At 57.4% G+C, this 13,411-nt stretch overlaps 1 protein-coding gene across 3 annotated transcripts in view; it reads right to left on the reverse strand.

Annotated features, from left to right (window-relative positions):
- NFATC1 (nuclear factor of activated T cells 1) overlaps nucleotides 1-13,411 on the reverse strand; it is an 88,756-nt gene that overhangs the window by 31,098 nt on the left and 44,247 nt on the right. For all 3 annotated transcript variants that reach the window (XM_070361843.1, XM_070361844.1, XM_070361845.1), the window contains exons 7-8: nucleotides 12,819-12,874; nucleotides 6,545-6,677 (exon numbers count right to left, since the gene is read on the reverse strand). In XM_070361843.1, the coding sequence (XP_070217944.1) occupies nucleotides 6,545-6,677; nucleotides 12,819-12,874 (189 nt within the window). The remainder of the gene's footprint in view (nucleotides 1-6,544; nucleotides 6,678-12,818; nucleotides 12,875-13,411) is intronic.

Below are 13,411 nucleotides of genomic sequence, written 5' to 3' on the forward strand. Positions count from 1 at the left end.
ACAGTGACAGACACCGAGAAGAGGCACTCTTCTGATGGACGGACGGATGGACGGACATGGCCACACCCGGGTCGAGGGCCAGCGTCCACACCGCACGTGTGTGGGTGGACTTGGGCCCCGGAAGCACCTGCCGGCTGCGTGGCCTCCGGGCTGACCCCACGGCCCCCAGTCAGGTGACGTCCAGCTAGGAGGGGACTGAGGGCCCAACAAGCACGGTTTCCACTGGCGCAGGAGGAGCCAGGGTTGGGCTGACCCCACAGCCCAAGGGGCTGCTGCCAATGGACCTGCCCCACACGGATGCTGGGCAGCGAAACCCCGAGCCCGGTGACAGCGTCTGGAGGCGGACAGCAGGGAGGAGGCGGGTCAGCGAGGGGAGGGGGCCGACGCCGTGGGGCCGTGGTCCAGAGAGAGGGTCTCACTGTCCATTGACATGGGGAATGCAGGACACAGAGGACATGGGGACATGGGACACAGGGTATGGGGGGACACAGTGAGGGGACATGGGACACAGGGAGGGGGACCCGGGACACAGGGAGAGGGGGACACGGGACATGGGACACAGGGAGGGGGACACACGGGGGGATATGGGGGGCACAGCAAAGGGGACACAGTGTGGGGGGGCGTCTGTGAGCCAGGTGGGCCAGGCCCCCTCCCGACCTGGCACCCCCAGCACCTGAGCTGACTGCAGCCTCCCCAGGCGGGCAGGGACCTCTGTGGGAGATACCACCCTGGCGCCTGGAGCGCCACCTGAGGACAGCAGGAGCGTGAGCCCGCCCGGCCCCGCCCGCACGGGAGAGGCTGTCCTCCCGGAGAGCAAAGCCCAAACTGCCTTCTGTTTGTTACGTGACATTCGAGCTGTGAACACAGACACCCGCAACAGAACTTCAGGGCATGGTTTCTGAGGCAGGAATCGTGGGCATGGAGCTGCCTGAGCTGCCAGCCCCAGTGAGAGGACACCTCTGTGCGTGTCCTGGGCAGAAGGGAGCCGTGGGGATGGGCGGCTGGACCAGAGGATGAGGGGACTCGAGCGCACGACGGCAAGAGTGACGTCTCCTCCTCTGCGGACAAGCTCTGGCCTCCCCAAGCATTTGCATCAGGTCCTGGGTCTCAGAGGACAAGCTCCCGGCTTGGGGCGGGAACCTCACAACCGCGACAGGCGCTGAGACCTCAGGTCTGTGCTGGCGGGAGCTCGGTCTAGCCTGATGGGGGTGCTGCCCGGCAGCTCTGCAGGAGCATCGAGGGGACCCCAAGAGACAGAGCAACTGCAGGCTCGGGCACGCTGAGATGGACCAGCTTCACGGCTCTAAGGCAGACATGTGGGGTGTGAGCTGGCGAGGCGGCCTGGCCATCCGTGGCGATGGCACCGCTGGGTCGGCCCTGCCTGGGGATCTGACTCCTCTGATTAGGCTGATGATGGATGGCGGGCAGAACAGACAAAATGAACCAACGAGTGGGTCGCTTTTGGGTTTCACCCGGTGCTGCAAAAGCTGCGTCAGAAGGACCGTGCCTCACCCTCTTGCGTTTGGTCCAGGCAGCTGCGCGTCCGGGGCTGTGACTCACTGGGGGCCCTGGGGTGACCTCTGTGTGAGCGCCTCGTGGGGATCTGGAGTCGCCAAGTCGCTCTGCGAGGTTGTGCCTGGGGGCCCGGCCTCATGCCTGACTCAGACCGCCTCGAGTTTCGGTGGCCGGTGGCCCTCAGTGTCCACCCTCCACCCTCCTCAATCCACAGTGTGTGACGGTCTCTGCAGGGGATGCCTGGTGTGGCTGTGCTGGGCTCTGGGCCCAGACCCCCACAGAAAGGGCGCCCACGTTCTTTCCCACCAGTTCAGGCCCCTGATTCACCCACCCCCATCGTTCCTCTCTTCCAAGCTCAGACCCCTCCCTGCAAAGTCGAGGCCGGGCAGCAGCCTGAAGCAGTCGCTGGTCAAGACAGCCAACGGTACTGACCCCATGGAGGCCTTTAGAGGTGAACAGTCTCCAGTCCCCCCCGAATGCCTGGGCTCTCCACCACCAGCTCCAGACAGCAAGGCCAGCGGCACGCAGGCCAGACCCACAGCAAGGAGCTGAGGCCCACAGCAAAGAGTGTCCAAGCCCCCTCCCCCAACTCGTCCCTCTGGGGCCAGCAGCAGGGCCCTGGACACACGGGCAACCAGCTCCCAGCTCCCGTGTGGCAAGTTTAATGTGGAAAGAGCTAGAAACACAGATCCGTCGTCCCTGGCTGGAGCTGTGAGAGAACCCATAAAGCTGGGGTTTAATAACAGCAGGAGAAACCTAGCCAAGTGCCCGCACGAGCCCCCACCCTGCCTGGCCCCCCAGCCACACGGCTGAGCTGACTTGCAAGGTTCCAGGACACCCAGGGACACTGGCCAGGCCACCAACCACAGTGGCTCTCTCCCCACCGCCCTCCCGCCTGCACCCGGCCCCACTCGGTCTTCAGGCGGAAGTTTAGGGGCTGTAGGCCCAGGACGGACACCCCAGCCCTCCGCCCACGTTGGGGGAATGCTGTAGCACCTGCCTGGCCAGGGGGCCGACCGGTCCTCTGAGACGAGGCGAGGCCAGACGGGCCCTGGTGTGGACAGAGGTCCATCTGCAACCCTCTCCTCGGCCCCCTGTTCCCACCAGGAGACGAGATGAGAAAGCTCAGCCTGGGGCCCTCAGGGAGAAGGACGGGGACAGACTGAAGCCCCAGCTTCAGTGAGCTCTGGACATGGCTGCTCCAAGCAAGTGACTCAGGCTGTGCACACACACATGCACGCATACACACACGTGTCTCAGATCAGAGGCACGGCTCCCTGCGGTCAAGGCCACAAAGACGCAGCTGTGATACAGCGGGGGGAGGGGGCGTAGGGGCCCACTGGGATCTGTGACCTGAGGGGATGCTGAAGAGTGGGCACCCGCGAGGCCTGGCTTAGAGGAGTGATCAGAGGGCGGCCTGGGGGCGGCCCCCGAAGCTCACTGCCGGGTGTGCACACTGGCTTCTGGGAGGTCAAGACTCGGGATGGAATGTCAGCGCCACGAACTCGGGGAAAGACGAGCCAGGAGCCCAGCAGAAAGGTCAGCCCAGAGCTGGCTGTGAGGCAAGGTCGCGGGGCTGACGGCCCAGGCGAGACAGCTGCCTGCCCGTGACTCCGGCCACCAGCCCTGGCCACCCTGCTGACCTGGACCCAGCAAGTGTGCGACCCTCGGCCTCAGGCTCTTGGAGATGGCTTCTCCATCGGCGGAGGCCACGTGGGCGCCTGAATGTCCCCAGGGCTTTCTCGCAATCCCGGCAAAACTCCTGGACCCTTGTGTCCTGAGCAAAAGGCAGGCAGGGGGCCAGGCGCCACGGCCGGCAGTCCAGGGAACAGCTAGAAACATCTCAGACCAGAGACAGGCTCTTCAGACCCCAGGCTCTGCTGGACTCTCAACTCAGTAGCACGCAGACTTCCCTCTGTGACCCTGAGGTCATTAGTTGGGCTTCTTCCCTGCGTGCGGGCTGCCTGACCCAGGGGCACCAGGCATTGCCAAGAACGCAAGCCCCAGGGACACAGCTAAAGTGGACACTGCCGTCCCCCAGACTTGGGAGCCGCCCCCCACAGGCAGGCTGCTTTGCATCTTTAACACAGCTGGTGCGTGGGAACTTAAGGACCGTCACTGCTCCCCAGAAGGTCTCAGTCCCACGACAGGACCAGGGCCTTCAGCTCAGTTACCCCAGAGACTGCACGCTTCCTTTCAGAAGACTGCGAGTTAAACCCAGACGGTGACCAACCAGACACGGAGGGAACACCCCGGCCGCACGCGCTGTGTCTGCAGCACAAGCGCCTGGATAGACGTCTGCTCTGCTCTGCCCTCGGCCTTCGCCCAGAGACACTGCACAGAGCCCGACTCTGCCTGCTCGGCTCGCCCTGGGTGTCCCATCGCAGCTGGAGACTTCTCCCCACAAGGGAAAGAAAATGAAAGTGAAAGTCACTCAGCCGTGTGCGACTCTTTGCAACCCCATGGACTGTAGCCCTCCAGGCCAGAATACTGGAGTGGTTGCCATGCCCTCCTCCAGGGTTCTTTCTGACTCAGGGATTGAACCCAGGTCTCCAGCATTGCAGGTGGATTCTTTACCGTCTGAGCCACCAGGAAGGGACCCAAACTGCCTGGGCCCCATGTAGGCCAGCAGCCAGGACTCCCTTCCAGGCTGAACAGCTGATGCTAACGTGATGTGGCGGACGGCCGGGGACAGGGGGCTGCGGTGGGTTTCCCTGTGGTCGAGGCTTCCGGGGGTGAGGGCAGGGTTGAGACACAATGTGGGGAGGGGGTGGGGATGTGGGGATTTGCCCGCCTGCACCCCCCCAGCACCACCACTGTTGTGAAGACTCAGCCTGAAGCTGAAGGAGGCAGTGACAGTGGGAAGAACACCAAACCCAAAACTGGAAACTTGAATTCTGTTTTTTCATTCATGCATTTATTTTTTTTTAAAGAAAAAAAAACACACATATAGGGATGGCCCCTGTGATTTGGTAAGAAGTCAGGGCTGCCTAGGGGCTGCTCATAGGGAACCTGCAGTACAGTGGAGTGTCTGTAATCACAGCCCCTTGGGGCATGGAGACCACTCAGGAAGGTGGGCAGGGCTGGGCTCCAGGGGCAGGTGGCATGGCCCCCTTGGCCTCTGGGGATGAAGCAAATGTCCAGGAGAGATGTGAAGGGAGACCAGGCCACACGGCCATGCTCTGGACAGACAGACAGATGGACAGAGGATTTACGGGTGGAGCAGGGTCACCAGCTGAAAGGGGCATTCCAGGCAGACATAGAGTGTGGAGTCGGGGCAGGTCACTGCTGGTGGCGGGGCCTGCAGGACTGAAGGACAGCTGCAGGGAAGGGGAGATGGGGGCCCCAAGACAGCCCCGCCCACGACCTCAGCAACGTCTCTTTGGGGGCCTCAGTACCCCCATCTGAAAGGCCCTGTGAACACTGGGGCATCTGTGTTAGTGGGAGTTGAACCTGGAGTGAAATGTAGGAAACGATGTTCAAACTAGTTTCTAAACTGCTTCAGACAGTGATTTTTTCTTTATAACATTCAATTTTTAGTCAACCATACTTGAATTTTAATTAGTACGTGATTGTTACATTTTCAAGACAACATGAGTATTTCTGCCACCAGGGCTGCAGTACTGTGTCCAACAGCAGGCAGGACTTGAGAGGTGCACCCAGTGGGCCACAGATGTGCAGACAGGCCCAGGGCAGGAGGGCGGAGGTTCTCCTCATGCATGGGCCCACGGCAGCACGTTCCTGCGGCTCTGTCCATGTGCACGCTCGTGACGCAGTGACTTTACAGCAAAACCACGTTATTCAAACCTGGAGAGCCTTGGCTACTGTTTTCCTGGAAAACAGTTAATTCTACTGTCTGATGGCCACAGGTTTTCCAGGGCTTTCTGTCACCTAGTCTATTGTGACACAGAGGGTTTCACGTTTAAGAGAAAACTGAAGCCTCCAAAAACATCTTCATAAGGACATAGCTGCTTTCGCAATTAGTTCTAAGTATGTGATTTCCCTCTTAGATAATAGGGATCTCTCAAGTATTCAGAACAAAAGCCACAGTATAACAGCTGCACTTATATCACACAACGGAATCAGGACTCGGTCCTCTCTGGACACAGACCTGCCTGCCTGGAGGAGGTGGTGGGGGCCAGGGCACCAGGCTGCAGGGCTGAGCTCTGCTGGGAAACAACTGCCTATGAGTTCAGGGGTGAAGCAACAACAGTGTTGCTCTCCTTAAGAAAATAGCCTGGAACATGGAACAGGTGCAAACAGGCCTTTTTAGAACGAGAAACCACCCTTCAAGTGTGTGAATGGACCATGTAAACAAGGTGTTTTTGCTCAAGCAAAGGGTGTTTGGTGAAACAGCATCACCGACTCAATGGACATGAACTTGAGCAAACTGCGGGCAACAGTGGAGAACAGGGAGGCCTGGAGTGCTGCAGTCCATGGGGTCGCAAAGATCGGACGCGACTGAGCGACGCAACAACAACAACGGGTGTTTGGGGGCGAGAGCCTCCCAGCCGAGGGGAGAGGCAATTTTCCAGCCGAGAGTTTTATGTGGGACGTCAGCTTGGGGACAGAACCATCATGTTAGTGAATGACCACACCAGTCACCAGCCTCAGGCCTCAGGTTTATTTCTCAAGCACCTGCAAAATCATGACAACTATTTGCATTTCCACCTTAAGCATCTCGAGAATTTAAATTCACGCCGAGGCCACCTCATCAGCTTCTGAGAACGAAACAGCTGCACCTTCTCACCCCCTTGGCGGTTTCACATTGGCAAGCAGCCTCCAAAGGGTCAGTAATCACCCCCAAATGCAGCCCCACCCCCACAGTAATGAAGGAAAGCACACCAAAAGCTCCACTTCTGTTTGGAAGGAACCGACGATGAGATCTTGCTAACCGGACATGACGGCCGGGCCCACAGTGCGACCACACGGTTTGAAGCGACTGAAACGTCAGGGTCCCTGATTTTCTTTTAGGAAAAGCACCCCGTGGGTTCGTTGGCAGCATTTACGGTTAGAAAGAGAGCGTTACCGTTGGCAGGCAGGTAGGTGAAGTGCTGGTACTGGCTCCGCTTCCTCTTCCCGTTGCAGACGTAGAAGTTGACCTGCACAGGGCTGGTTATCCTCTGGTTGCGGAAAGGCGGGATCTCCACCACCAGCGAGTTCTAGAGAGAAAGAGGTAGGTGAGGGTGGTGAACGACTCACAAGCCAGGGACACAACCACCCACACTCCCCTACCCCGCCGAGAGTGAGGCACGCAGGTTTCTCCCTGGAGAGGCCTGCCCGAGCGCCTGGGGCCCAGGGCTTCTGCATGGCCAGAGCCCAGGGGGGCTGAGGGGGGTGTGCGGGGAGGAGGCGGGGGCTTCATCTAAGATGACGCCGACTGAGTCAGGAGAGAAGTTCGTGAGCACAGGTGCCAAGAGGGGACCAGCCACTGGGCAGGACCCCACGCCTCTCTGTCCCCAAGCATGACCTGCAGGAAACTGATAGGCCCCCAGGCACCGACTTGCAGTGGACCCAGGAGCACCTGTCCAGCTAACTGGCAGCAGAGACCCAGGGCAAGTGCCCCCCTGGAGATGCTCTGTGCCAATGGCCCAAAGCCCGAGCCACGACCCCGACAATGGATGGGGATGGGAAGGTGGACAGGCAGGCACGATGGACCAGGGGTTTATGGAGGCTGTTGTTACCCTTCTAGGTTTTAAATGAAAGATCAGCAACATCTGCACCAAACTGCCCCCTTTTAAGTACAGATACACAGAGGAGTCACTGGGGCAGGGCCAGCGTGTGTTGTGGGGGAAGAAAGCAGGGAGGGTCTGCGTGCTCAGGTGTCCAGCCATCCACACGAGGGCCCAATCTCAGCACCAAAGAGAGGCCCTGATTTTGGGGGTGGGGTAGGGCAAGATTTCACATCCTAAAAGGTTTCTTCAATGATTTTTATCATACGATTTCAGTTAACAAGAGGAAAATGTATAAGAGAAATCCGTGGCATCACTTTTTTTTAAGAGTTGTTGTAGCCAATTAACAGCAAAATTGATTGGATCCAGTTAATAATGAAATCTTAAGAATGTTTAAACAGAAAAGTGAGAACTTCAGGGCAACTCTTCCTTTTACAGATGAAAACATGAGGCCCAGTCTGCTGCTAAGGGCAGCTGGTGGGGGGATAGGGGGCAGGACCAGGCCTGCAGCCTGCTCTGGGCTCCGTCTCCTGGGACCACATGTGTGCCAGAAAGTGCATTTCTGTTGTTTTAATAACTTCATCCCATTTGGAACAAGATGCAGTCAGTGGAGCAAAGGGTGGGTAACCCGGAAAGGGCATGTGTGCTCAGTCAGACCCCTGCCGGGGCTGCACCTCTGCCAAGTCTGTGCCCCAGCCCCGCAGCCCGTGTCTGGGAGCCTGGCTTGGGTCGGACAGGCCTGCACTTCAGCCTGGGCTCTGACATCTCCAAGTCTTCACTCCACCACTGGCACAGGGGAGAGGACGAGGAAGACGCTCCTCGGGGCAATGGTCTGAGGAGGGGACTGCAGGGAATGCTGGCACCGGCACACAGCTGGTGCTCAGTGGCAGCAGACATTGGAGTCAACAGCAGAAACGAGGACAAGAGACAGAAAGGCAGAGGGCTTGCTCAAGTTGAGACCAGAACCAGAGCTGGGACGCAGGAGTGGCTGCAGGGACGCACCGGGACATGCCCGGTGGGACAAGGAACTTGCAGCAGGTTCCACGTCGGGGGGCCAGGTGCTCTTCGTTCCAAGTGACTGGAGGACTGTGTTTAGATGTGGGCACAGACTGATATGCTGGACAGGTTATTAGATCATGATGAAGCACTAAATGTGCAGTGAGGGTAGAGGTCAGAAGGGAAACCTGTCTCTCCAGCACCAGGGCAAGAGGTCCAAACAGCTCTCAGCACATTCGTGCCACTTACTTTGAGAAAACCCACCATCTACACTTCTCATGGTCATACATAAACCACACACGCAGTGCCACCCAGCCTTGTTGAAATGGATAATGTGTATGTACGTGTGTGTGTGTACAGATACATACCAACTGTATACACTGCTTAAGGTCATACATAAACCACACACGCAGTGCCACCCAGCCTCGTTGAAATGTATAATGTGTATGTATGTGTGTGTGCGTGTAGATACACGCCCATGACAGGAAAAGGGTGGAAGGAAATACGCCCACGTGTTAATGGTGGCCACATCCCACTGAAATTTCACTAGGCGTTTTCCTTTTTAAACTTTGTTAATATCGTCCAAGTTTCCACAATGAATATGGCACGCTTTCATAATTAGAAGAAATATATGAAAGTAAACTTCATTTAAGAGATAAGAAAGGTGAAACCGTAAAGCTGAAGCACATCGCTGTTCACATGCTTTTCTCTCAGAACACACGATTGATAATGGTTAAGTTTTCTTTAAAATATGCACTGTTCACAGTGGAAAAGGAAACCCAACAACGGAAAATCTGAACATGCAAACTTGGCGGAATTATTTCGATGCCAAAAATGCACAGTTTCTGCTGGCCTCTCCTTCCTGCCCAGGGAGAAGGGGTGGGTAGCCCGGGGGCAGAGGACTTGGGCCTACAGGGGGCCTGGAACCTGGAGCCAAGGGCCTCTGTTTCAGGGTGACCGCCAGTGGCTGGTATTGGTCACAGCAAACCCGAGGCCCACCTCTGTAACTGTGGGGCCTGGAGTCCTTGTCCAGAAGTGGAGTTCCTAAGGCAGCAGCATCTCCCCAAGGGAACCAGGGGGAGCCGTGAGGCAGCGTGTGAGGTTAGAGGCCTGGACACCCTGGGGGGTGGTGACAGTGGGATACAGGCGTCCTCCCTGGGCCTGGGAGGAAAGGTTGCCCTTAATACCATTTGGAAAGGTTTCTGTAAATGCATCAGTGCTTGGAAAAGGAAGCTAAAGTCACAGGTAAAGATGCTTGCGGTAGTTATGTATAGATGTGAGAGCTGGACCACAGAGTAGGCTGAGCGCCGAAGAATTGATGCTTTCAAATTATGGTGCTGGGGAAGACTTGAGAGTCCCTTGGACAGCAAGATCAAACCAGTCAATTCAACAGGAAATCAACCCTGAATATTCACTGGAAGGACTGATGCTGAAGCTGAAGCTCCAGTACTTTGGCCACCTGATGCAAAAAGCTGACTCACTGGAAAAGACCCTGATGCTGCGAAAGAATGAAGGCAGCAAGAGGAGGAGGCGACAGGATGAGATGGCTGGATGGCATCATCGACTCAATGGACATGAGTTTGAGCAAGCTCTGGGAGTTGGTGAAGGAAAGGGAAGTCTGGTATGCTGCAGTCCATGGAGTTGCAAAGAGCTGGACATGACTTAGCAGCTCAACAACAGCATGCTTCTTCCTGATGAAGCCACCTGTGTGGAGGGAGGGGATTCCAGACACAGGGCAGAGGGTACCGGGATCACGTCTGCAAATCTCGTGGCGGACAGAGAAAATTCAGTCCTTATCATGAATGAGACTTTGAACAATGACTCCCACTGCCTGTGCTCTCAGGAATGCACCATCCACACGCCACCATCAAGAGGGGCCAGTGGGACGAGGGAGAGACAGTGGAGGAACTTTGAACTTCAAAAAATCACCGTAGGATGTTAAGAGTAATATAAAATAATTAAATATAAATCTATTACATTTAAATTATTAATTATCTCATTCAAGATGTTTGTATTCTTATTTTTTCTGCACTTGATAAAACATTCTCAGAGAAATGTTGATGTGTCTTATGGCGATTATATATTTTTTCTTTTCCCTTATATTTCTTCTGATTTTTGATTTATGTATCTTTGTTTTTTTGCTGTTAGGTGTCTAACGTTTTATAATATCTATCTTCTTTGTGAATTGTACCTTTCATCATTAAAAAAATTCATCTTTTTTCATTTAAAATAAATAAGTTAAAAATTTTTAAAGTAAAGGATTTTTAAAAGAAAAAAAATCACCTGCCAGCCTGTGCATTGTTACCTGAAGGTTCCTCCTGCTCTGTGAAGACAAAGGAGGACAGACACTCGGAGGTGGACAGTAATCCAACCCGTCAATAAACACTTCAGACACAAGGTCTCCACACCCCAACCAGAAGGCAGGGACTGGGAGTGTGGGTGACAGCACAGGGCTGCTCTGCTGGGCATTCTTACAAAATAAAGATGCGGGCCGAAAGGCGTACCGTGTCAGCGCTCATCCAGAGGAAGGAGAAGCCTCTGCCGACTTCAGACAGAAACACAGCAAGAAGGCACCAGTTTTCCTCAGGCCCCTTCCTGCTTCTCCCTCAGGCCCCCTGGTTCTCTCTCAGGCCTCCTGGTTCTCCCTCAGGCCCCCTGGTTCTCCCTCAGCCCCCTGGTTCTCCCTCAGGCCTCCTGGTTCTCCCTCAGGCCCCCCTGGTTCTCTCTCAGGCCCCGCCCTGGTTCTCTCTCAGGCCCCCTGGTTTTCCCTCAGGCCTCCTGGTTCTCTCTCAGGCCCCCTCCTGGTTCTCTCTCAGCCCCCCTCCTGGTTCTCCCTCAGGCCCCCTCCTGGTTCTCCCTCAGGCCTCCTGGTTCTCTCTCAGCCCCCCTGGTTCTCTCTCAGGCCCCCGTGGTTCTCCCTCAGCCCCCCTGGTTCTCCCTCAGGCCTCCTGGTTCTCTCTCAGGCCCTGCCCTGGTTCTCTCTCAGGCCCCCTGGTTCTCTCTCAGGCCCCTCGATTCTCTCTCAGGCGCCCTAGTTCTCTCAGGCCCCCCGGTTCTCTCAGGCCCCCCGATTCTCTCTCAGGCCCCCTGGTTCTCTCTCAGGCCCCCTGGTTCTCCCTCAGCCCCCTGGTTCTCCCTCAGCCCCCTGGTTCTCCCTCTGCCCCCTGGTTCTCCCTCAGCCCCTTGGTTCTCCCTCAGACCCCTGGTTCTCCCTCAGCCCCCTGGTTCTCCCTCAGCCCCTTGGTTCTCCCTCAGCCCCCTGGTTCTCCCTCAGCCCCTTGGTTCTCCCTCAGGCCTCCTGGTTCTCTCTCAGGCCCTCCTGGTTCTCCCTCAGGCCTCTTGGTTCTCTCTCAGGCCTCCTGGTTCTCTCTCAGGCCTCCTGGCCTCCCTCAGGCCCCTGGTTCTCCCTCAGCCTCCTGGTTCTCCCTCAGGCCCCTGGCCCTCTCCTCAGGCCTCCTTCTCCTCAGGCCTCCTGGTTCTCCTCAGGCCTCCTGGTTCTCTCTCAGGCCTCCTGGTTCTCCCTCAGCCCCTTGGTTCTCCCTCAGGCCTCCTGGTTCTCTCTCAGGCCTCCTGGTTCTCTCTCAGGCCCTCCTGGTTCTCCCTCAGGCCTCTTGGTTCTCCCTCAGGCCTCTTGGTTCTCTCTCAGGCCTCCTGGTTCTCCCTCAGGCCCTCCTGGTTCTCCCTCAGGCCTCTTGGTTCTCTCTCAGGCCTCCTGGTTCTCCCTCAGGCCTCCTGGTTCTCTCTCAGGCCTCCTGGTTCTCCCTCAGCCCCTTGGTTCTCCCTCAGGCCTCCTGGTTCTCCCTCAGGCCTCTTGGTTCTCTCTCAGGCCTCCTGGTTCTCTCTCAGGCCCTCCTGATTCTCCCTCAGCCCCCTGGTTCTCTCTTAGGCCCTCCTCCTGGTTCTCCCTCAGGCCCCCTCCTGGCTCTTCCTTGGTTCTCCCTCAGGCCCCCTCCTGGCTCTTCCTTAAGTGTGAGCAGCCACAAATACCACGGAGGCCAAGTGTAAGATGGGCACCTGCAGGCCCTGCGCCCTGCAGAGGGTAGGTGGGCACAGAGGACCTCGGGTCTGCAGGTCCCCCTGGCTGCTGGCCAGCAGGACAAGCAGGTGGAGCAGCACTTAGATCTGACCTTGAGCTTGTGTCCTGGTGGGAGGACAGTGCGTGAGGAGCCAAGGACGCTGGTAGAAACCCTGGGCCCGCATGGCCAGGCAGTGAGGGGTGGGGCTCAGGCTCTGGAGAGGGGGTCCTCCCAGAGGGCAGCGAGTCTGGGCTCCCTGGTGACAATGGCCAGTGGAGACCGCAGGCTCTGGGCATGTGTGTGTACCTCGTCTACCTGGTGGGGGCCCGCAGCCCAGGAGCTGCCTGGCTCTCTGCAGTCACCCCGCGTCCGCGTTGTCTGCTCCCTGCGCTGCGCGTGCAGAGACCACTTGGGTCAGGAGGCACTTCACAACCATTTCTATTCCTTGTTCTCTCTCTTTCTGTGTGCTCATCTGTGGTTCATTGCAACAAATCAGAAGCCATGTGCCTTGGGCCAGGAGCCCCTGTGTAGTCAAGAGCCTCTCCAGAGAGCAAGTGGCCCCCTAGGCCGTGCGTCCACTCCCCTTACCCGCACAGCCACCCGTCTGGCCCACACTCACCGGCTTACACAGGTCTCCTTCAGTTTTTGCCTCCATCTCCCAGATGTGGTGCCCATCTGCAAGAAAGGATTTGGGAAGTCTGTTAATTCTGTCCCAACGGGGCGGCCCCCAAATCACACCTGGACGCAGGCAGATGGGAGTCCTGCGATGAGAGGACCCTCCCTTGCCCGGCCGGCTCAGCAGCAGCTGACGGGAGTGGGTCCCTGCATGACCGATCAACCACAGAGTGGATGCCAGGACCCCAGGGGAGAAGCTCAAACAGACCTGACTGCAGGTCTGGAGCGGGGGCCTGGAGATCCCCACTCTGCAGGAGGGAGCCCTTGAGCATCCCTAGCTAGGGCCTTGAGCGTCCCTAGCGCCAGCCCTGGAAGGGGTCTACGCTCAAAGAGGGGGTAACCCAGGAGGAACGCAGGCAACCCAGGTAGGAAGGCCATCGTCTGGGATGTGAGCCTGAGTGCAGGGCACACAGTGGGAGCTGGGGCCTCATTACCTGGGCCTGAAGTGCCCTCATAGGTCTTGGGAGCAGGGTTATTCTAATGATCGTGGCCCTAGAGCCACGGGTCCTGCCCTGCTCAGGGAAACTGGGGGCTGAA

The sequence above is a fragment of the Bos mutus genome, chromosome 24 (assembly GCF_027580195.1).
Source record: "Bos mutus isolate GX-2022 chromosome 24, NWIPB_WYAK_1.1, whole genome shotgun sequence".
NCBI lineage: Eukaryota > Metazoa > Chordata > Mammalia > Artiodactyla > Bovidae > Bos > Bos mutus.